At 32.4% G+C, this 26152-nt stretch overlaps 1 protein-coding gene across 3 annotated transcripts; it reads left to right on the forward strand.

Moving 5' to 3' along the window:
- Positions 1-1179: 1179 nt before the first annotated feature.
- LOC106662523 (vigilin) lies at positions 1180-18032 on the forward strand. Of its 3 annotated transcripts, none has more exons than XM_014386680.2 (18): positions 1180-1636; positions 1760-1826; positions 9167-10016; positions 10099-10282; positions 11241-11371; positions 11445-11735; positions 11808-11964; positions 12040-12212; positions 12279-12407; positions 12467-12772; positions 12831-12965; positions 13027-13381; positions 13449-13606; positions 13718-13846; positions 16221-16331; positions 16391-16588; positions 16653-16871; positions 16928-18032. In XM_014386680.2, exons 3-18 carry the CDS (start codon positions 9213-9215, stop codon positions 17168-17170), a joined length of 3723 nt encoding a protein of 1240 aa, XP_014242166.1. In that variant the 5' UTR covers positions 1180-1636; positions 1760-1826; positions 9167-9212; the 3' UTR covers positions 17171-18032. The 3 variants fall into 3 exon arrangements, with proteins under 3 accessions (XP_014242166.1, XP_014242167.1, XP_014242168.1); XM_014386681.2 differs by lacking the exon at positions 1180-1636 and adding an exon at positions 1662-1680; XM_014386682.2 differs by lacking the exons at positions 1180-1636; positions 1760-1826 and adding an exon at positions 7131-7233.
- Positions 18033-26152: the final 8120 nt, after the last annotated feature.

The raw sequence follows: 26152 nt of genomic DNA on the forward strand, positions 1-26152 counted from the left end.
AAAAGCCAGTAAAAACACATACTGTTTCGAAATTTTTTTAGTATTTTTTATATTTCATTAGTTTCAGAAAGTATTTTTACATATTGGTTACAATTTTTTGAACCGATAGGTAGTTTAGAACTAGTCGAATTTGACTAATTCAACTAGATTTGAATATTTGAATACGTTACACAATTCCCCAACTCACAACTCGCCCCTCAACCAGTAGGTGAAAATCTAAAAACTGGTATAAACACATACTTTTGCAAACTACTTTTTGGGTATTTTAGATATTTCATTAGTTACACAAAGTACTTTTACACATTGGGTACAATTTTCAAACCAATAGGTAGCTTAGATGTAGTTGAATTAGTTCAATACATCAATTCCCAAACCCCTCAACCTGCAGGTGAAAATCTAAAAACTGGCAAAAACATGAAAGGATAAGAATCTAATAAGGAAGTAGATCATAATAAGAATAAGTTATAATGATGAGTATTGTATTTAAGAAGAGCACATTCTGTTAAAACATGTTTAACGGTTATAGTTTCATGGCAAGCATTACAGAGTGCGGGCAGTTTTTTGGCCATGATGAAACCGTGTGTGTAACGAGTGTGGCCTATACTCAGTCTAACTAACACCATTTCTTGCCCATTCTGTCAAATGGGAATGTTTCACTGTAGTGAATCAACATGTTTGTACGGGACTTGTGCATCGAAATCATAGACTAAACAGTTGCTATGAAGAGGGCAGTAATTTTTCCCAGTGATTCCATAAACATCATTATATTGCGTGCAGCATACGATGATGGGTATCCATGTGAAAGGTATGGTAGGGAACATTCCCAACTTTTTGACATTCTTTCATGTCTCTTAGATTGTTGTCAGTAGTGGCCAAGTTTGTTCCCAGTCTCTATATAATATTCATGAAATGAGATGCCAGATCAACACGTGGATGGTACAGGGATGCCGGATGCAAGTTAGTTGTTAACAAAATTTAAAAAATTAAATAAAGTCTGAATTGCAGTACACCTGATAAAATAAACTATAAAATAAGAATTTTTGATATCAGCAGCCCATACCATAGCCCTTGGCCAATGAGGCAAAATTGTTTGTACCATATTTTTATAGTGCTCGTGTCCTTTTTTTTATGAATTGAGCCTGTCATATTTGAATTTTGATTTCGCGGGCGTGTAAAGTAGATTTCAACCCGACCGGAAAAATATTCACATTTCTGTGAGCAGATGGCCGAAGCAGCTGCAAACTGTAAAGTCCGAGCCACTGCGACAAACCAGCACAAGAGCCAATCGACATAAATTGAAATCGAACATTTAACGAGGGGAAAATGTGCGGAAAAGCCAAAATCTCAGAATTCTGTCCGATTCAACGCAGATGTGGAACATTGCCAAGTGAAGCCGATGCTGGTACATAAAACCGAAACCTAGTGTTTTCTGAAAAAACAAAAACAAAATTCTGTGAAAAGCAGGTCGGTTTAGAAATTGAAACGGGCCCGAACAAATCTCAGGATAATCCCCAAAAACGAGAAATAAGGGACATTTCGTTATTTGATGTTGTCGATACCGGATAATTATCACAACAGAGCCAACATACAGAACGCCCCTAGCGTAGAGAATCAACTTGTTTGTGTCTGCCATTTGGTATGTCATCTCGACTCAATATCTATTATTATATAAATAATAAAGTAAACCAAGAGACTTATTTTAATCAAGTCTATTGTAATGTAAAGGTCTAAAATTAATCGGATGTATTTGTTTTTCAAGGGGGACATAATAACAAAACTGGCTGGTTAAAGGTATTAATCAGGACGGATCTCTGGCATACAGTACAGTGAGTACTCATATTTGTGCATTTATGTTAGAAAGTAAGTGTTGAAGTCGGGACTGGTTGGCCGGCAAAAGAGTCTGGTCGTTTTTACGTCCCGTCTTCTTTATTTGGGTCGGGGGAACGTTCAGTTTCGTTTTAGCAGGTACAACACAGCTACATGCTTTCTTGCCGACGTGTCAACCTCTTTGACCCCCGCACTGTCGCAATTTACCGGATCCGGGTGCTAGCCCCCGGTCGCTTCTAAGTTCCTCAGTCTTCGCTGCCGCTTCTACGCCGCCTCTTAACGTTTTTCCCCCGTTTCTTCTACTTTAATTGCGTCCTAAACGATAAGTCGCAACTGATAAACATACGGAGTTCAAGGTCGGTGAAGTGAAATTTCTTCTGTTAAATTTCACGAGGATCGCATTTTATTTTTCACTTCCACGCGGTCTCGCTTTCCTCGAGGTCAACAACCCTTCGAAAAATATATCCTCTTTATTTTCCGTTTCACAAAATTTTTGTTTTGTTGGGATTAAATTTTTATAAGGGGGTCTCTTGGCTATTTTTATATTTACACCAGTAGTAAAAATGTATGCCATGCTTTAAACACCTTGGGCTTCACAATATCTCATGCCATAAAAAAAAACCACTATTGTACAGTTAATGCAAAAAAAAGCACAATTCCATATTATATTTTAAAAAACTACATCCAATTTTTTCTCCCAAATTAGGGCACATTGCAAGCAAGGAAACATGATTGGCACCAAATACCTTGTTATTCTTAAAAAGGCAATTCTTTATTCCATTCTCTCTTTGCATTGTAACAGGAAATTATTAAAAAATGTTTAAACATTTTGGGAAATTAAATATTTTTAAAAACCTATTTTTTTTTCCAATTAGGGCACATTACAAGTTTTCCATCATTGGCACCAAATACGACATTCTGAGAAGGCAGCAGTTTGTTCCATTCTCACTCTGCATTGTAATAAGGAATTATTTACAGGGAAAAAATTATTAAATATTTTGGAAAAAGCACAATTTCATACTTATATTTTAATAACTTATGTCCACCTTTCCCCCCCCCCAAATAAGGGCAAATAGCAAGCCTTCCATCATTGGCTCCAAATACCATGTTGTTCATAATAAGGCAGTGCTTTACGCCATTCTTTCTGCATTGTAGCAAGGAATTATTAAAAAGTGCTTAAACATTTTGGGAAAAGCATGATTTCGCATTTACATTTTAAAAAACTGTACGTAATTTTCTTTAAATTATGGCACTTGGCAATCTTTTCATAAGTGGCACCAAATACCATGTTAATAAGAAGGCAATGCTTTTCCATTCTCATTCTGCATGGAATTATTTATTAAAAAAAGCTTAAGCATTTTAGAAAAAGCATGTCCCACAGTAATTTTTAAAAACAGTTATAAATAATTTGAAAGAAAAAAAAACACATTATAAGCTTTCATCATTGGTACCAAATACCATGTTCTTCAAAAGAAGGCAGCACTTTGTTCCATTCTCCTTCTGCATTATAACAGGAAATTATTTATTAAAAATGATTAAAAGTTTGAGAAAAAGCACAATTTCACAGCTATTTTTAAAAACAATTCTATCGGGTTGTCCGGAAAATAATGCAGGATTTTAAGTTTTCATTAAAAAAAATCTATATAAAATATTCTGTTTACGTTTACAGGATTACTCATTTGTATGAATGTCAACACTTATTAATCCTCTTCCAAATGATATTGTTTGTTTACCTCTGTAGCATTCCGCTACTTGGAAATAATTCAGTCATCCTTATAATGTCAAAGCGAGAATTTCGTACGATTTTCTTTTACGAGTTTAAACTCGGCCGAAGCGGAGCCCAAACGGCTAGAAACATTAACCAAGTCTGGGGCGAGGGTTGTGTTAATGAGTGCACTGTGCAAAGGTGGTTTAAAAAATTTCGGGAGGGAGATTTCAGCCTTGAAGATGAAGAAGGCCTTCCTCTCTTAATGATGATGTTCTGCGATCAGTGGTGGAAGAAAACCCCAAAACAACTGTTCGAGAACTTGCAGAGCAACTCAAAGTCAGTAAAACGACCGTCGCTGACCACCTCAAGGCGATTGGAAAAGTGAAAAAACTCGAAAATTGGGTTCCACACTCATTAAACGATCGCCAAAAAAATCAGCGCTTTGATGTTTGTGCATCACTTCTTTGTCGAAACAAAAATGACCCATTTCTGGCCAGAATTGTTACATGTGACGAAAAGTGGATTCTCTACGATAACACTAGACGTTCTGGACAGTGGCTCGACAAAGGAGAAGCTCCAATACATTTTCCAAAGCCCCCAACTCATCAAAAAAAGGTAATGGTTACGGTATGGTGGGCTTCATTTGGTTTAATACACTACAGCTTCTTAAATCCTGGCGAAACCATCAATGCTGAATCATACTGTAACCAAATTAATACCATGCATCAGAAATTGGCAGTAATGAAGCCCTCTTTGGTCAATCGGAAAGGGCCCATTTTGTTGCATGACAACGCTCGACCACATGTGTCACGTGTAACGTCACAAAAATTATTGGAGCTTGGCTATGAAACTTTGCCTCACCCACCCTACTCTCCGGACCTCTCGCCTACTGACTACCATTTTTTTAGACACCTGGACCACTACTTACAACCCATAATATTCAAAAATCAAACGGAACTGGAAAATGCATTTATTGACTTTATCAATTCTAAAAATTCTGAATTCTACTCAGACGGAATTAATAAGTTACCAACACGTTGGGAGAAATGTATTGAGAGTATGGGAAATTATTTTGATTAAAGAACATTGCTTTAAAGTAACTAGTTTCTTTTTTTTTGTTTAATACCAAAATCCTGCATTATTTTCCGGACAACCCAATAATTTGAAAAAACGGAAAAAAAATAGCACACATGCCAGCTTTTCATCATTGGCACAAAATACCATGTTCTTCATAAGAAAGCCTCACTTTAATTTAAACTTGAGATGATTCAATATTTTTAAAAAAGTACTTTTTTTTTAATTTTTAATAAGGTATTGTCTTAACTGATCCTGACATGAAAGTCTCCTTTTTTTGGGATCATTGGCATCAAACGCTTGATCATAAATCATAAAAATTAATATTTTATGTTATAGCTTTCTTCTTAAAAAGCTTATATGTGCTGTTCCATCTTTCCCAGTCTAAACTGTGGAAGTATCCATTTTCAGCTTGTTGCCATCACATATTACTTTACCTATAAAAATAATATTTTGTCACATTCTGTATTGAAGTAAGAAGTACACCTCATTTGTTTAGTGGCCATAATTGACCATTAATTATTAATTATCCAATTAATTATTCTTTTCATCTAAGGTTTTTGGTTGTGATGAAAATTAGTGTCATGAGCGAGATTCGAACCCACCCCTTGAAAAATGGCAGAAAAGAAGGAAAATTCGAACGGTTGTAGGTTGAGATGGGAAGTTGGTGTCAGAGGGGATCGAAGTCACAATAGTTCATGTGGTTAGAGCAGCGGCGTATTGAGCCGAAGGTTGTGGGTTTGAATATCGATCATGACACTAGTTTAAAGTAAAAACCTTAGATTAAAAGAATAATTATTTGGAGTAAGAAGTAATGTTTAAAATAATATTGGAGCAATACAATTTTTTAAAGTTAAAGCTCTTATTTAAACCTGTTTGGTCTAAAATATGAAATTAAGGTTGACATTGTAAATTCACTTCATTAATTTTGTCATTTGCACTGTGTACCTTCTTCTACATAAGATCTTGAGAAATGGAAACCTTGCTTTTCAAACCATTTTGCTTTGAAGGTTTGATATAATGGTTTTCAATTTTTATCAATTTTAAGCCTTCTTTTAACTTTTTTCATTAAAACAAGTGTAAATTTGTTCTGATTGTTAAGATCAATTATTTTATTTCAAACTTATTACCTTTTATCTTTATTTGGCTACAAGTTTCTAGAAACAGTTTAAAATGTATTTTAAAATGCATAAAACCATTTTTTATGTATTCATTGAATCATTACTGATTCTAAAACATTTGGAAAGATTGTATCACCATTATATTCATTGTACCCTGTATGAAATTTATAAATTTTAAATTTAGTTGAAACTTTAGCTTATATTTTGTGCTGTTACCATCTTATTACATGTTTGTTTACAAAGTGTGATTTATCAATCACAAACTAGAAGAGAAAAGAATTGTTAGTTTCAAAATTTGTATTTCAGCCTTTCCCATTTGAAATATGCTATGAATTTATCCTTTCTCTGGTTAATTACTTACTTTCTAAAAGTCTGCAACATGCAATTTTCTGAAGTACGATAGTTTTTCTATCTATCATTTTTTCATGTCTTTGCTTCATTAAAAATATTTTTTATTACTTAAGCAAAAATATTTAAAAAAATATATAAAAAAATAATTATCATGGTGTTATATTTTCACAAACAGAAAAACTCATGGTTGAACCGTATCAAAACTGTCATGTTATTCTATTTTAAAATCAGTTATTCAGTTTTGATGAAATAACAACTAAATACATGATCAGAAATGTTTTGAATTACTCAATTTTGCTTTCACTTCTGGTCGTGTTCATCAAATTAGAAATTTTTATGTAATCACTATAAAATATATTATTTAGAGTACTACTAAATTATATTAATTTGGAAAAACAAAACATAAATTTTATTTTTTAATAATTTGGCTTTTTTTTGGGGGGGGGGGGGTTGGCTGCATTATGAAAAATTTGAAACAGACTTTTTTTCTATACATATACATTACATCCTGTATAGAATTCACATCACCTTTTTTTTTGTCTTATCAGATTGGGTATTTCCATGTTGATGTTTGTGGTGTTTAAACATGGAATTGTGGTTTAGAATGATTGTAACTAATATTCAAAATAAAACAACTTGTTTTCGTTCATGACTCTTTCAAGGAAGATTTAAAACTATTTGTGCATTTATTAAAAACCTAAACTTTTTTTTAAATTTATTATGTCAAATGCTGTGAAAATGTACTTTGGTTCCAGTTCCAGTTGAATTCTGTTTAAAAATGGCCTTCCTTATCAAAAGAATGGTTTAATTATTTTTGCTGAGTCCCTTTTCTGTTTTATAATCTCTTAACACGTCAATAATACTGTACAAGAGATAACTTTCTCTTTTTTTCTACTACAACATGCATATATCTCACATTTTTGATTACTTGTCTAAAACTAATTGAATGTTGTTCAATTTTTCAATGCAGATAGGGGTTTAGATTTAATTGAATTCAGTGGGAACAGTTATTTTAAATATCTTCTACTATTGTATATTCTTCCAACATGGACATGACCCTCATTGAAAATCTCAAAACCAACCTTCTTAAAACTATATTAGTGACAACTTTTTAGATATCTTGTGTAAACATTCTTTAAAAACCTTCTCACGGTAAGCACCTCTTTCCCTCATAATATGTGCAATGGTTTTAAGGTCAGGAAAAATTGACATTATTTTCCTCCTAAAAAGTTCGTGGGGGTACACCGTATGTGAACATACATCATTGTGCTTTAGAATTTTTTTTAGTAGTTCGGGTCAAATAAATGGCAGCTATCAAAGAGCCTCCATCAACAACAATGACTTTAAAAAATCCCTTCCCAAATCATAAAAAGCCATGGAAAATATTTAATATTTCACTCACGTTACGAAGGTGAAATAATGAGAAAGGATTTTTTCTGTATTAACTGCCTCCTTGTTACCTTATCCTTTTAACAGCCCAGAACTTTCTTGCTTTCGTCGCATAAAAAATATGCTGGCCAAAACCTGAGTTGTTTTCTCTTCATGTTGACTTTTTACAACACTGTGAGGTCGTAAACCTGAATCGTCGCTGATCATCTTGGTCTGCTATTATCCTTGTCTTTAACACCCGCTGGACTTGTTTCATTTCTGTCTGCTTCTGTTTTAAAATGGCTTTGAAGTCTGATCTTCTCAGGATGCAGTTACCATCCTACCTCTCTTTTATAATCTGTTAATTCTATATTTTTTACATTTTCTAATCTGGAATATTTTTTAGTAAAATTAAACAATACGCGCTAAAGCTGTTGTCTTTAGTAAAACATTTGTAATATTTTACCAGGCGAAAATGTGTTCTAACTGTAAGATTAATTTGTTTTTGAACATTTTAGTTTCTTATCTTACCACTACAGCTTTAATTAATGAATTTTCCTCTTGGAGAATCTTATCTATAATCATTTTTAAAGGTCCTAGTTGTTATACCATTATCTCTTACATTAAACTGCACATATCAAAAACTGTTGACATTGCAAGGCGCTCAATGTTAAAGAGTTATCTGGTATTTTTAAATTTATTTGCACTAGACAGATTTTTTCCCTTTCAAATTTGATAGAAATCAATATACTTGCCAAATGATAAAACGCTTTTGTGAGAAAGCTATTCTATAAATATCTATTTTAATCAAGGCCTAACGATGGAGATAAGAGTTTCACTAATGCTTACAGTTTATTAGTTTCAATTTAAAAAAAATTTAAATTAATTTTTTTTTTCCTGGCGTTATGAACTATGCATATTAGCCATGTGACAATTCATATATGTGTATTCAAATTTGGGGGGGTTATTGTGAAAAAAGGGCCAGAGGCGACGGTGGGAATCGAACCCACGACCGCGGCGTGAGAGTCTCTCATGCTAACCACTCGGCTACCGCGGTCCCCAAATTAATTTTTAAGTTTTAAATTTGGGAAAGGGCTTTCTGGAGCTTCTTGATAACACTGGACGCAAATTTACAAGTTAGTGTTCTATTTCAAATAATGACAAATTTTGTCTCAGTTATTCGTGTGTAAACCACTGTTAGCAGAAAATACATAACTGACTTAACGTTTAATTTTTCAGGGTAATTTTGTTCTCTTTTATTTAATCATGGTGATAAATTTTCATTGCACCCATATCTTTGTGTGAATTTAGTTCGGTTGATAATTGCCTGTTAACAAGACCACTACATAATATTCTTTGATAAATATTAAATATGTTTGCACTGTCACAGAAATTTGAGTACATGTTAATAATCTGAGCAATTGAATTAATTTATTTTGCTGTTCAAGCAATTGATCAGTTTTAATATTCAACAAAAAAAAGTAAACCACAATATTGCACCATGGTCATCTCTAATCATCCTGGATGGTGATTTTCATGTTTTGTCTGCCTATCACTTTTTGCCGTTTGAGTGGTAAAATGTTGAAATGTGAGAAATAAAATGTAAAACCAGGAATGGCCAGAGGTGATCAAGCTATTCATCACTTAGCAGAGCCTAAATTTAAACAATTTTTTAAGTCTTTTATTCAAATTTTTAAATTTAATATATTTGTCTTAGTGTTACTGTAAGACACGGCACGTGACTGGATTACTCAGCAAGCAGAATGGAGGAGGGACAAGTGTACCATTCAAATACCCAATCCGACCAATCACAATATGTTTATGATGAAGCTTTCCCAGCATTACCAGAGTCAGCCAATCCGACTCCCATCAACAACATCGGACAATGGAACAACAAGATGCGAATCAGGAGCTCTGTCATAACACAGGTGTTTTTGGTACCATCAGACGAAAGAAGATTTGACCACAACAACAGCTTCGGAGAGAAGGAATCTCTGAGAACGTGCTCAGCCATTATGAAAGAGACTGGTGCGCTCATAGAGATATCTTCATGCAAGGACGGTTCACTCACTTTCTTGCTCACTGGGAAACAAGAAAGTGTTATGGATGCTAGGAGGAAAATTCTTACCACCTTCCAAACCCAAGCCAGTTCCAAGATTTCCATCCCTAAAGAACATCATCGCTGCATTCTCGGAAAGTCTGGCAACAGACTTAAGGAACTTGAAAAGATTACTGCAACTAAAATCTCTGTGCCGGTTATTTCTGATAATTCAGATGAAATCACTGTCACTGGTACAAGAGATGGAATTGAAAAAGCTATCCACGAAATGCAACTCATATCTGATGAACAGTTAAAAAAAGCTATTGAGAGGTTTACGATTCCAAAAGTCTACCACCCTTTCATCTGTGGCGCTTTCAACGAGAATGTGAACAGAATTCAAGCAGAGACTGGTGTAAAAATTCACATACCGCCTGAAGGCCATAGTGCTCAGGAGATAACAATATTTGGTGAAAAAGAAGGTGTTTTAGCTGCCAAGGAAGAAATTCTTTCCATGTACCATGACATGGTAAGTGTACCGACACATTATTTTCTCTGATTAATCTGTTTAAAAATTAAAAATTGAGGAACAATTTATTATTTGGCTTCAGGAAGCAAAGTACACTACAGTCGGTGTTGAAGTCAACAAATTAAGGCACAAGTATGTGATCGGATCAAAACGTTCTGGTATCGCAGAAATTCTACATGCTACAGGAGTCAGTGTTGAAATGCCTCCCCCTGACTCCCAGAAAGAGACAATTACCCTCAGAGGACCACAAGATAAATTGGGAAGTGGTACGTAAAAATAAATTAGTTTATTTTATATATATATATTTTTTTTAATCTTGAAAAATTCTATGTTCACATGTTGAATTTTTAATTCGTACTTTGCAATTGAGTCAAAGTCACAGAAAAGAAAATAACCAATTTATATTGAAAATTTATTACGGGCGTACATTGACCTTATCAAATGGTAAATAGCCCTTATTTTGGTACTACTATGTTCAGATCCCCTTCACCAAATTGTTTTCTGGTGTTTTGGACGGTTCATTTTGAAAATATATGTATAAAAACAGTTATAATATTTCAAATGTTTAACAATTATGTTTCATATGAACTTTATTAATAGATCCATTTAAAATATGCACTGTCTGTTGCTTATTATTTTCTTTTATGGAATTGTTCATAAAAAAGTGTACTTTTTATCAAAACGCCTGCACCTGCTACATTCTGCTTATGGCATATTTTAAAAGTTTATGGTTTAACTTTTACCTCAAATTGCTTTCAATTTTGGTGAATTTCACTATTTATTAGTATTATTATGCTGCATTAAAGAATAATTTTCTTAGAAAGAAATGGTAAACCATCGTACAAAACCTGATGAAATCACTTCTGTAAAGATATTGAGTAAAATTAATACAATAATTACTTATTTCATCAATACAAAAAATCATTTTTTTAAATTAAGATTTCAGGCTATATTTATTCCTAGAACTATCTTTAGTTTAAAATTGCCCATAGTTTACATGCATGAAATAAACCTAGAAGTTAACATTTAAGAATTAGTTTTGATACATTTTATTTCTGAATAACGTATTTCTAATTTATAACTTTACCTTTTCTCTTTTGTGATGAAAATAGAAAAGTAATCTTTAATTTAAATGAAAAATAAAAACAGTTTAACAAAATTATAATTTCAACCTAATTTTATAACCTGCATATTTTTAAAAATTGTTTTTACAACTTTTTTTAGCCCTCAACATGGTGTATGCTAAAGCTAACAGTATGCAGTCAGCTGTAGTTGATGCTCCTTCTTGGATTCACAAATACATCATTGGAAGAAAAGGAGCGAACATAAGGTCTATTACTCAAGATTTTAGCAAGGTATAAAAAATTCTGGGCAAAAAGGAGAAAAGAGGACGTGTGTAAGACAAAACATTTTTTTTTCACTTGTTAGGTTCACGTTCAGTTTACGGACAAGGAGAACAAAATAACAATAGAAGGCCCTCAAGAAGAAGTTTCTCAAGCTTTCACAAAACTCAAAGAACTTACGTCTGAATTGGAGAGTAAACTTGCATACACTGAACTCACTGTTGATCAGAAATATTACAAGCATATCATCGGGAAGAACGGAGCAAATGTAAACAGATTGAAAGAGCAAACAGGTGTTTTCATCAATATTGCAGATAAAGATGAGAACGTTATTAGAATCGAAGGTGACAAAGAGGGTGTAGCAGCTGCCAAACATGTAAATCATTTTTCCAATGTATATTCTAGTGGTCTTATTTTATATAACATATTTTCTGTTATATTTTTTTAGGAATTAGAAGAGATGATACAGAAAATGGAGCAGGAAAAGGAAAGGGATATCATTATTGAATGGAAACACCACAAAGCCCTAATTGGAAACAAGGGTGAATCCATTAGGGATACTAAGGAAAAGTTCAGCTCTGTTATGATTACATTTCCTCCTCCAGGTGAGATTAAAACATACATATAGCAATCATAATTCTTTTACTTTTATGTAATCCGTATTTATTTTATTGTTTCAGAAAAGAAATGTGATATCGTCAAACTACGAGGACCGAAGGCGGATGTTGATAAGTGCTATGAGTATTTGTTGAAAAAAGTAGATGAAATTGTTGAAAGTAGTTTCACTTTGAAAGTCCCAGCAAATGGTTGCCATAAATTTATTATAGGCAAGGGTGGTGCCACTATTAAGAAGGTAAGAAATGGTTTTGTTTAACAAAACTAATATTTATTTTTATTTTTATAAATTATTTTTTCTCAGTTAAGAGAAGAAACAAATACAACAATTGAAATGACCAATGATGGCGGAAAAGACATAATAACAATTATTGGTAAAAAAGAAAATGTTCACAAGGCCAAGGACATGATTATCAAAATTCAAAGTGAACAGGTAGTATTGAATTTTTTTTTTTTAAATGAAGCTTTTTACTATTATTATTTTTTTAACAGTTGAATAATGTGACTGAAGAAATTTCGATTCACCCCAAAATTTATAACTCTTTGATTGGCGCTGGTGGAAAAATCATCAAATCCATTACTGATGAGTGTGGAGGAGTGAGTATTAAATTTCCATCTTCTGATAGTAAAAGCGACACGGTGGTACTTCGTGGATCTAAGGATGACGTTAAAAAAGCTAAGAAATCGCTTCTGGAGCAAGCTTCAGAAAGGGAACTCAACAGCTACACGGCAGAAGTCCGAGCGAAAAATCAACATCACAAATTCCTTATTGGGAAAGCTGGAGCCAATATCAACAAAGTAAATAAGTAGTAGTTTTGTTAATTATAATTAGTGTATTAAATTTATTATATTTCAGATTCGAGAAAGTACTGGTACTAAAATCATATTCCCATCTGATCGGGATCAAGATAATGAAGTAATAACAATTATGGGAAAGCAAGAAGGCGTAGAAGAAGCTAAAGCTGCTCTTGAAGCTGCCATTGAAAAATTGGTAACATCAATTCAAAATGATTTTACGATTTTATTTTAATACAATTGTTATTATTTTACAGAATAATGTTACTGACTCTGAAATGACAATAGACATAAGACATCACAAACATTTTGTTGCAAAAAGATGTGAAGTCTTGCACCAGCTCGAAAGTGAGTTTGAAGGAGTGACAATTTCATTTCCGAGAAATGGAGTCGAGTCGAATGTTGTTCTTATCAAGGGGCCAAAGAACATGATTGAGCCAGTGAAGAAGAAAATGGCCGATATTGTCCATGATCTTGAGGAGAGGGTCACAATAGACTGCGTCATCCCCCATGCAAATCACAGATCTATTATGGGACAAAAAGGCATGAAGGTTCAAGAAATTGAGATGATGTACAATGTCAAAATAAAGTTTCCAGATCGCAACATTCGCCGTGAGTTTTTTGCTTTTACATATTTTTTTTCTCCCTTTCTAAGACTTTAACATATATGTTAAAATAGCACCTGATGAAACACACGAACATGCTGAGGGAGAGTCTGCTATGGTCAATGGTGATGGGTACCCTAATCCACTTGATGTTATTAAAATCAGAGGGCTACCAGAAAATTGTGAAAAGGCAAAACAAGCACTAAAAGACAGTGAACCTGTTGATTATGAGGTAAATATGGCAACTGTTTTTTTAGCACATTGACAAAAAATAAATAATGAATCAAAGTTTGGGGAAAAATATAATTAATTAAATGTGCATATTTGTTGTTTTTTATTACAGATGGATGTACCAGCTGAATATCACAAAGCAATTATTGGGCCTAAAGGTAAAAACATCAAAAGCATTGGCAGTGATTATGATGTGTATATTGAGGTCCCTGGTCAAGACCAACAGGAAGAATTCATTCGGGTATGTAATTTTTATACTTGCTTTGACATATTGACTGTCATGAACTCCATATACTTTAGTTGGAGTCAATCTGGACTTAGTGGACAAATCTGAAGGTTTGTCTAATCCGAACATGTTTTCATACGCAGAGATATAATTTTTTTGTTTGAAAATATATAGTATGCAGTTAATTTGGCTTTGCCCACTCTATTGCCAATTTTTCGCTGCACTTTGTTTAAAATGATTATTCGGAAATCGTGAGATGCGGTCTGGTGTGACATAGGTTTCAGAAAAACATTTTCTTTATTGTGCCAATGTTTTGATCTTTATTAAGATCATCTTCAGGGCTCAAAGTGTTTGTTTTCTGTGTAATTGTGCCATTCTTGCGTGTCATGTTTGTTCAAAATTGTGAAGTCAACATTTTAGTTTCGAATCATTGTCATTTTGGTTCATTAAGATACGTATTGACTTGTCGCCATATCCAAGGTGGTCTTTAGGCAAAATTATTATTGAGACTGAAGATGGCGAGGCCTACTTGGGTAGGCAGGTCAAAATAATTCCAAACAACTACACTATCACTCTTGTCTTGATTTTTCACAACTTCCAACCTATTTTTCAATTAATTATGCTTTTTTCTAAGGTCTTGGTTGAGATGAAAAAGCTCGTGTAACTTCAATCCACTCGAACACCAACTCCTCATCGCAACCTACAAACTTGAATTTTTCCTCTTTTTGCCATATAGTGAGCGGGTTCGAATCCCGCTCTTAACATTAACATTTTCATCTCAACCAAGACTTTAGATAAAAAGGTATGAGTAATTAATATGGTCAATTATGACTACTAAATACATTTATGGATTAATTTTCAATGTACACGTGTGAGTATCACCTGCTCCAGTGTATCTACCAGACTTGTTTTACTGCTTGTTTCTGTCTTATTCAGCTTCTAACTTTTTGCTAATCTAAACAACACTTAGTCTTAAGCCGGGATCACACTTACCTGATGTGACGCTACCCGATGCTATCCGACGCAAGCACATTTTGTCAACATGTAATTAATATAACGACAAAATTACATGTACTTAGTTCGAAATAAACTACAAAAAATATAAGTGTCCGGTTCTGATGCTACCCGATGAAAATGGTGTAATTTGACGAGCAAAACTATGAAATAAATTGTTAATTAAATTTTATGAGCAAAACCATGTAATAAATTGTTCCAATTTTAGTATATGTACCGCCGAAGCAAGTACAATAAATTGTTAAATTCATATCAAAAAGTCATATTCCGGTGTTTTGATTAATTTTCTACCAAACCATTAAAATTAATTTTTTAAATAAAAACATTAATTTTTAATCACAGTTAATTTGGTTTATATTAAAATAAGTATGTTGTAATTAATATAACAACAATAATACATGTAGTTTGAATAAAAATATGAGTGTCCGGTTTTTTGTCTTCGACTGTACTCGATGCGACCCGACAAAAATCTGGACAATGGGGATCACAGAGCGTCGGGTAGCGTCGCATGGCATAGCATCGGGTGTGTTCCTGGCTTTACTCAGTTCTGTCTAGTGTGGCGCTACTGTATAACTTAACATAAACCATCATCAATGCAGTACTTACTATTCTTCCATCAATCCTCTGTCATTTCTGTCATTATTCTTTCTGGCTAACAAAATATATTTGTTCAATCAGACAATGAGCATAGTTGACTACAAGATGAAACAACCATTAAATAAGATGGCTGTTATTTCGTTTAACCTTAAAACCTGCTGTTGTATACAAGGACAAATATACCACGTGGCATGTCTACTATTTCTGTTTAAAGCCCAAAACATTATGCATTGAGCTTTTTTTCTATGTAGCCTTTCTTTACATGCCACATTTATGTTTATGACCGAAATTCAACTGATTTTATATTTTCGTTTTACAATATTTAGTTAGTAAAAATTGTTACATCCATTAGTTATAGACGTACAGCATCGTTGGAAACTGTCTGCAAGAGAACGCTGTAAGAAATTTTGAGAAGTTATAAACTATATTTAAGAATATTAAAATAAATGCTAAAATGGGGGATAAGCATACATAAAATAACTTAAACAGTACAAAATTCCTTTGTGTACCAGTATATAAATACAAGTTATTACTACGTAAATACACTGCTGTGATGAATGAGGTAGTGCATAGTAAAAATATTACAATTAAAATATAAAAAATCGAGGAATTTGTTACAAAACCCAAACTGAGGCCAAGTAAAAACTGCGAGACATAAAACATCTACTTTTATATTATTGTAACTTGAAGTAAAACATGTACCAAATATATGCAATCAATTGGCCAGAAAAAAATTGCTGGACGATATTTTTTTCTCAATTACTTATATTTATTTCAGATTCGTGGTGTTCCTTCAGCCATTGAAGAGGCCAAACTGAAAATTCTTGAAGAGATGAAGAGATTTGATGAAGAGAAGGAAGACAGAAGGCTCAAATCATTCAAAATATCTGTAAGTTTTTTTTTAACCATTCTTTGTTATTGTTACATAACTCACAATCTTGTTTTCAGCTTGAAGTTGATCCAGAATTTCACCCTAAGATTATTGGAAAGAAAGGTTCTGTAATATCAAAAATACGAAAAAATCACGGGGTTCAGATTAATTTTCCTAATCGAGATGAACCTGAAGAAAATCTTATTACAATCCAAGGATATGAAGAGAATGTCAATGCAGCTAGAGATGAAATCATGGCTATAGTTAATGGAATTGTAAGTTTCTCAAAGCAATGGAAAAGAGCAATTTCTGTAATTTATTATATTGTTTTCATTGCAGAAAGAAAAGACAAAAGAAGAGTTTGATATTGACAGCAGAGTTCATTCTCGCTTGATTGGTTCAAGAGGTCGGGCCATTAAGAAAATCATGAACAAATTTAATGTTGAAATCAGATTCCCGACGGCTGGAAGCCCAAACCCAAACCTTATTTGTGTCAGAGGTGAAGAAGATGATGTTTTCAATGCAAAAGAACACCTCCTCAATTTAGAAGAAGAATATGTAAGTCTCACAAATTATTGTAAAAATGAAAATGATTAATATTCTATGTGTTTTAGTTGCAAGATATATCTGAAAATGAGGCCAAGGAGTCAAGAAATGCTGCTTGGCGGGGCAGCGATTTTACAAATAATTCAGGAAGTGGGAATGCTACAAGCGGTAATGGTTTCGTTGTGATGGGTGGCCCTTGGGAACACAACCAGCAACAAGCACCAGACACTGCTTCCACACAGGAATTTCCCAGTTTTGGCACTTCGGTTTCTAGTGTCACCCCCACACCATCTTGGGGACCGAGAAAATAAATCAATATCTATACTTTAGAGTAAAGCATGTCACCTCTTAAAACGCCAGAAGAAAAGGTATCTTTCAGGAAGATAAAACCTCCTTACGAATAATCATCATATAATTTTAATTACCCTAATTCATAGCGTCCTTACCCCTCCCTTTAAACCCCATTTAGAAATGGGCACTTTGATCTTTTCCACTGCTTGCTGAATCGGCAAATGACCTTTGGCTACCAACGGACACACGTTTGAATTAAATTATAAAAACCAAAATATGGATTACTTGAATTCCTTATATGAAAGAAGAGTCTTCCTGTGGAGGACGACACGTGCAATATAGACTCAAAAATTTGTAACAACTCACATAGAAGCTCATATAGGGAATTAGTTCGATTTACTTTTAAAGTTTATTTTGAATATAGTAAATGTGAACTGAAAGTTTGTAAAAGTGTATAAAAATGGAAAAAAAAGGCAAAGGTTTATTTAAAATATATTTTGTTGTAAACAGTTTTATTTTTTAAAATTATTTCTATAAACTGATTATATTTAATAATTATTATTATTATTAAAAAATAATTTAAAAAAAGCAAAAAATGTAAACAACAGTTGTTGTCATTTACAGACTGAAGAAGTTAAGTATTTTACAGTAATTTCTATGGTGAGGACTGCTGTTTTTATTGATGCAGTTGTTTAATTGTTTTTGCCTCAACCATTGTTAGATTATAAATGATAAAATAAAGAAGACGAAAGGAAGGCCAAATATTCACAATATTATGTCATAAAAAGTGTTATAAGACAATATTTTTTACCATAATAAATTTTGGCCTCAATAAAAGGTGGATATTGCTAATAAAAAAATAAAAACTGACCAAAAAAAGAAAGTGTTTTTATTTCACAACCCTTCCACATATCACCGAAGGGAGTGTGAGTGACCACAATGGTTTAGGTATTAATACGGTGCTCATTACTGTAAGTCCTAGGTTAGAATCCAGTGGCCTTGCATTTTGAGATTAACATATTTACAAATGGGCTTTTTCAAAGACACCAGCACCCCAAGGGTTCATATAACCTCGTATTTGAAATGAGATCATAAAAAAAGCTTCTTGTTGGGAAAGAACGGAACCCAATGGATCTCTCGCGTCTAATACTTAACATTGTGCTAGTCACCATCAAATTCACTGGAAATTGATTGATTCAGTCGGGGAGGCACCCTTCAAACCACAGCCCAAGACCGACCAGCGCACCCGAGGACAGGGATGGGCCACACACCAACATGGAGTGCCAGCGTGGATACAAGAATAAGGGGATATGAAATAACAGTTTATATGTTGCATGACTGCTAGGAAGTTAAAAATTTGGTTTATTGAAGTTGAACCGTTGTTTAGTATGGATCGGAGGTCTTTGGGGAGTTGGTGGAGGGTTCTGGCAGATTTTTTGCTGATAAAGTAAATGATGATTAACATGACATTGACATAAATTAATAAAAACCGTAAAATGTTACAATGACCTCAAGTTAAAAGCTGTATGTTGAAAAGTTTGATATTTTTTATATGGCTTTAAAAAATAACAAAAAAGGTTACACTTCTACATAATAATGATTATATGAGGACTGAAGATAATCAGAATAAGTTCTAATAAGAATAAAGTTTTTTCCATCACAGAAAAAGGGACACAGGTTTCTAGATCAAACACTGGAATTGGAGAGCATCTCTTTAATTCTGGCATTATTCAAAACAAATCAACTAACAGACAAAAATTTATTTATTTATCCCAGCAATTGGTTAAACCAGGTACAATTGGCAGACACACATTTTCTTTTAACGTATCTTCATTATTTTTCAAACAGTATGTGCTTAAGTTTTTGTGCTTGTATTTACCGGTAGGTAGTTTATAAATAAAAAGAAGACATTTCTCCAGGGGGAGTACCATAATAGTATAGTTCATAAATAAGTTTTTTGTTTTTACCAACCATACACGAATGAATGCTTATTAAAGACCGAGTAAAAGCTCCTTAAGATGGGCCATTCTTTTGAGTAATTCTGTATGGTAACTAAAATTAAATCTCTATTCCAGATACATTCCAATATTTTAACATTCTTATACCATGGTGTGGGTGGTATTTATTAATGACATAATTGATAAATGGTTATCTGCGTCGAGTAAATAGTATTTCATTGTATTCATACAGATGTAATAAGATTGGTCCAAGAACAGACCCTTGGGTGACCCCAGCTCTTATACTGCTTTACTCTTATACACCTTAAAGGTGACCTTATGCATTGATCTGTACAAAAAATTTGCTGTTCATTAGGTAATAGCTAATTAAATATGTTAGGTAGTTAGGAAATTGAGATGACATGAGTTTAAATAAGAAACCTTGGTGCCAACCACACTCAAACCTTTCTCCACGCCAATAAGTACCATCTACGTTTTTTTTTGCATTAAAATTATGAAGAATCAAATCCACTACTCTCACCAGTTGCGAGGAAGTAGGATGCATGGGTTTGCAGTCAAATTGGCAAGGCATAATTTTCATATAAAACGTGCATGATTATTTGCAGTATACGTTCTCGCAATTTTTGAGAGGACATTAAGGAGTGATATTGAGCAAAGTTACCAGGCAGGATGTCTTTATTAGGTTCCAACCTTCTGGCATTCGCACGTATTTTTAATAATGTTAATTGGATTATTCCAAGTCGTGTTAAAGGCATTAAATACAGCCGAAAGTCCGACGATGAATTTATAGAGTGGAGAGTAACTTTTCATTTATTATTTTTTGAATCAATGGCTTAATGTATAATACCATAAAATATAGAATAAGGATTATTCGACACATTCCATAGTAAAAGAAATCGTAATAATTGACGACGAGATAAAAACAATTGTTTTCCTGAGCTAGTCGAGTTGGAAAATTGAAATTGATTACTTGGTTTTTGTTTACAGTAGAAAACGCAGTCACGCGACCTCACGAGTGTTTCGGAATTGATGTTCGCTTTTTACAAATACGGAAAAATTACTGTGTTTTTCCAATTATTCGCCGAGCCAACCATTGAGCCGATTATTTAGTATAAAATCAAGAAAAAAATAAAATCGTTTTGTCGATACTCCGACCGGCAAAATCGTGTTTATTTTTATTAGCGGCAGTGTTTGAATTTTGAAGAGCGTGTCCTCCATTTTGTAAATGCTGTTTAAAACCAGGATGGAAATTGTACGCGGGGCGTCTTTAGCGGAGGCGACGATGCCGTTTTTCCTTGTCAGCAAATACCTTGGCATAATGCCGTATGGGGACAATTTTGAGATTTCGTCATTTTGGCTCAAATATTCATTTATTTTAATCTTATTCGTCGTTAGTACTACAATCTGTTTGAAAGCAGTTCTGGCCTTTCATATGCAGACACTATGGCTTACGAATCTTTTTGACCGCTTGCTTTTTATGATGGAAGCGGTCATCGAATGCGCCATTTTTGTGGTCCATGTGACTGCTTTGTTCGTGTGCAGGACTACTTTCAACAAAGTCCTCCTCGGCCTGAGGGATTTCCAAGAGCAAAAGAAAAATAGCTTCTTTTCTAGGATGGCACCGGTGGCCTGTGTTATAAAGCTTCTCACACTCTACTGCAAATATATGGTGTTTGAATCAGTCGGATTCGAATCAGACATACTCTTTTATATTGTATATTTTCCTAGAATTATCTTCTATTTTATACATATCCAATTTTGTATGATTCTTGAACTTTTGAGGCACCACCTGAGCACTCTTATACAAGAATTGTGCCCCAATGAACAAAAACTCGTTTTATTGACAAAAAGGCATCATTTTCTCATCAATCTTGCTATTGATGTAAATGAAATATATTCATGGCAGCTCTTGGTTATCTGCATGATGATATTTCTAAAACTGGTCTCAACCCTCTATACATGCATTTTGGAAATGAAAGAAGGAGATATTTTAGAAGTTTTGTACACCGCATGGATCTGTATCTGGCAAATTCTTCTGCTATTCGGTCTAGCAATCTCTTGTGAAGAAACTAAAGACAAGGTATGCACTATAATATTAAAAGCAGACAATTCAATGAGTTCAAATAAGAAACTTGCTTTAAACTTAACATTTGGTCTGCCCATCCTTGTTGAGTTGGTCTGAACAGACTGACCCCCCCCCCCCAACTCTGAAGATGACAGTATACCAAAATATGTCTGACAGATCAACTCAGCGTGATAGACCAATATGATAGATAACAACCAAATAACCAAACATACAATACAGAGAAATTTCACAACTTGGCATTAAAGTCTGTGTAATAATTGTAATTTCTCTAGTTACTTCATTTCTTTCCGAACATCTCCTAATACATAAATTAGGGTCACTTTATTTTTTCAGGCAATTGAGGACATAAAGAGGAAAAGGCATACATAATTCCTACTTGTATATCTTCATTTCTTTCATGAATCTTACTATAGAGGTTTTAGAAATTAGATGAGATGGCCCAAGATTTTGCAAGAGAGGAATGTCCTTTTACCTCATGCTTTGTTCTTTTATTGTGTCTTCTTTTATTTTTATTTGTGCATTTGAATGTGTGAATGGTGACCTATTTACTATTAAATCTTGGGGTTTTATTTATGTATTTATTATTATTATTTTTTTAATGAGGATATTTGAACTATGAGGTTTTAAAAAAAGCCCATTTGTAAGTATGTTTGGTTTGAATACAGGGGCGCTGGATTTTATATTACAGTGATGAGTACTGTCTAAACCGTTGCAACCACCGATGCATAATGATTTGAAATAGTTTGCAAAATAAGTTTCTCTTTTTTGTCAGAGTTGTTTATCAGTCTTTGTAGTCACTTTTTAATGTTTTTTTTTTCTTTCTTAGATCTGACTTTGTCCACATTTACCTAAAAGTCTGTGTGGAAGTTGCAGACTCAGGGACGTTTCCATCGTAGTAGGTGGCAAGTTAGGCCTGACAGTTTTTAGACTTGACTGAAATGCTTCTTCAATAAAAAAATGTCACCATTGGAGCTTATGATATTTTCCATCTGACTAAGCTAGTTTGCATATAACTGCTCAAAAATGAATAGGGATGCTTGTATTTTATTCTTATTCTATTAATTTTAATTAAATTAACCGATATATTCTTGTTAGTTGGATAAAACAAAATAGAAAATACAAACCAAAAACAAACAAATGTTAATCCTCATTTTTAATAACGGATTAACTTAAGAATAGTAAATATGAAGATTATTCATTTTGGTGAAATACCTTTTCTCCATTTTAAACCATTTGTATTCTCTTGAACCATGGAAAGACAAAATCTTGAACAGAAGTTTCTCAATATTATTGCGTGAATGAGTCATCGAGGTCTCCAGCAAGTGTCCCTTTCGGACGACCTGCCGACCACCAGCAACTGAGAAGATAATGGTGCAGCGAGGAGAGAACACCAATTGGAATGCTATTATGTTTACTGATGAGTCACATTTCTGTCTGTACAGTGATAGCAGGCGCTGAAGAGTCTACCAAGAATTAGGGATGCGCACAATGCCCTTCTTTGTGCTCAGTTTGAGAAGGTGGTGTAATGGTCTGGGCCGGGATTTACACTGGAGGACGAACTGGACTTCATATTGTTGAAGGCAACCTCACCGCAGTCCGTTACATCCAAGGAATTATCATGAAATACATCCCTCAAACCAGGGATCTCATTGGCAGGGATTTTCGATTTCTGGATGACAAAACCAGACCAGGAAGGGTTGTTCATTAATGTTTAGAAAACCTGGGAATTTCCCGTCTGCCCCTTCCCCCATTTTCTTCAGAGCACATGTGGGATGCTTTTCGATCACCATCTACAGCCAATTGATGTGCAATAACTAAGTGGCAGCAATTGCAACATCTATGGAGTTAAATTCTTTATGAAATTAGTGACAACCTTAGTAACAGTATGCTTAACAGGTGCACAGAGGCTTTAGCTAGCAGAGGACATTATACACGGCATTAATTGTTTAAAAAATTATTTATTAAATAAACAAAATTACAGAATTAAAAGCTTTATTTTTTATTTTTCAAGATCCCTTAATTAAATTTTCCTTCTGTAAAAAACATATTAATTTCTAATAAATTTTAATGCAATTTATAATAAAAAGTAAATAAAAATGCTAGGAAAAGTAAATACTACACAATTGGCAATATCCCTATTAATTTTTGAGCAGTTTAGATTGTCGTAATTAATAGTTTATCATCTTGGATTATCATGATGGTCAACCTACAAATAGATATTAAAACAAAACAAGACTAATGACTTGAAAATTTAAGCATGATAATTCTTTCTGTACCACTTTATTGCTATTATTATTGATTTTTTGACTATCACTTTGCGAGTAAATAGTATACTTGTTGCAGAATAAATAAATCTTACTATCTTACTTTATGTAGCAATAATTGATAAAAGAGCCTAAATGTATTTAATTTAAACCATGATCTTTTCAGCATAATATTATTGTTTAATTAATTTATTTTATTTTTTAGGCAGAAGATTTTAACAATGAACTTTTCAAATTAATGAGAGAGAGTAGAGTTCTTTGTAGTAATGCAAGTATAGAATTTAATGGGTTAATTAATTATTGATAATGTTAATTAATGAAAACAGTAGATTAATTTTTATGAATGCTGGCTTTTAGGAAAAACTCCATCTGTATGTCACAATGAAACAAACGATCAATTTTACTGCATGCGGATTTTTTACAGTTGGATACCCATTAGTCACTTCCGTAAGATAACTATTATTATATACTAAATAAGAAAAAGTAAGAAATTACACTATTAAAAAAGTAATTAATTAAAAAAATATGTAATAATTTTTGATATTTAAAATTGATTTTATAATCAAAATTATCCCCAATCTTTTTTTTAGATTATTGCTGCAGCTACGACTTATTTAGTTATATTGGTCCAGTTCAGTATACAAGATAAATAAAGTGCTTTCTAATAGTATTTAATTACATATTTAATTTATTTTTTATTTAAAATCAAAATTTTATATTTCATCTGACTTTATTACATGTATGTATATATAAAAAGTGCTATTTCTTAAATGCAATAAGGGTAAATAAAAACATTATTTTTTACTTTGCTAACATTTCTTGAATCTATAATAAAATAGCAATTAACAAAACAATTTCTAATTATTCAAATAAAAATAAATGGTAACAAATTTAACACATGTTTGAACTGTTTTCATCCTTTTCCTTAATTATTAATAAAATTACCAAGTTTATTAATTGTGTGTATTACATTAATTATATCTAGTAAAATAGATGTTTATAATGGACATATAAAATCACTGTAAAAGTCTAAATAAAATGCACATTAGAAGAAAATGAAGTACATACTAACATTAACAAATTTACATCCGCATTCTTTTGTTCTTTTTATGATGAGTTTTATCTTTAGCATCCCATAAAAATTAGTAGCTGTGATACATTGGGATAAGTTGAATGCAGTCCCCCTTGTTCATTCTTTTACTCGTGACAAGTAACAAACAATGTGAAACACTTTGATGCATGGTGATGGAAATCCAGCTTAATGGTTGTATTTGATCTTGTTAATATTTTCATAAATTTATTTTGATTTAATAAACTGAATGTAAGAAGTTCTGTGGGGATATTTTAACTACATTTCAGTTCAATTATAAAAAAATCAGCAACGAGTTGTCAAACAAGAGAAACAATTAATTACATTTATTGTAGGGACAACATTATGATTTTAATATTCCAATGTAAATTCAATACTTTTTTGTAAGAATTTCCCCACAAAGCAATAAGTTTTCTTTCTGATAAATTATGGGGGTAATAAAAAATTTTGTTGTTTGTTTCATTATATTAATAGCTTTTATTAAGTTATTTTATCATGATAATTGAAAAAAGTATATCCAGAAGAATAATTATATTAATATTTAACCGCATCTCACGATATCTGAATAACTATAAATATTTAAGTAAGATGATCATAGAGGCATTTGGCCAAAACCAGTTCTAAAAGAATGCAAATTATCTGCTGAAGGGCAGTCTTTATGCAGACTGAGCATACAAATGGGAAAATTAAAGAAAAAATATCACAGTATTCTTTATAAATATTCGTATACTTTTATTTACATTATAAATAGTTGTATACATTATAAATAAATCGTCTAATAGCGATGCAAAAAAAGTTTCAACCTGAAAAATGTTTGTTTTCATGCTGGGTTTTCTTGCAAAATAATTATTTTCAGCATATTTATTAGTTTAAAAGTTTAGTTACTTAAACTTTAATTTAAAAAATTATTTTTAACTTTCTTTTTGTATTAAATTTATTAATATGAGAATGGATAACCCCAGATTAAAATTACATTGAATAATGTCTATTTATTTAAAAATTTACTATTACAACATTAACTTTATTTTGGGCATTATTATGCACACATAACAATTGAATAATTGTTTAAAATTAGTTTAAAATTTATTAAATGTTTATAAAATGTGCATAGAAACTACATCATATTCTGGAAAATTGCATTGAATATTTTAATAAATGGGACAGTAGTGATTTAAAAAAACCCTTATATTTAATATTTTTATTTACATATTTACCACATTGTTAACAACACAATGTTCACATGACTAAATATAAATCCAAGTTAAACATAATTTGTTCACTGGTTTTATTGAATAAATCTTTTGCCATCTTTGAACACAGTATTCAAAATTAAATTGACTAAAAATACAATTTGTTTGTACTAAATTGTTACAATAATAAAAAAATATAGCAAATCACTTTTTGTTGAATTAAAAGGGAAAATTAACACCAACATTATTTACAAAATAATGCAACAATTAATTTAATCAGTTTGGAATATAATATTTTCTTTGTAGAAATATTAACAATTATTTATTTTATTTACTTACATACTTAATTAATAAATTACTTATTAAATAGTTTCATAAGTTTATTAATTTATTATTACTTATTTTACATTATGC

This window comes from Cimex lectularius, unplaced genomic scaffold, assembly GCF_000648675.2.
Source record: "Cimex lectularius strain Harlan isolate CLEC.00 unplaced genomic scaffold, Clec_2.1 scaffold43, whole genome shotgun sequence".
Classification (NCBI taxonomy): domain Eukaryota; kingdom Metazoa; phylum Arthropoda; class Insecta; order Hemiptera; family Cimicidae; genus Cimex; species Cimex lectularius.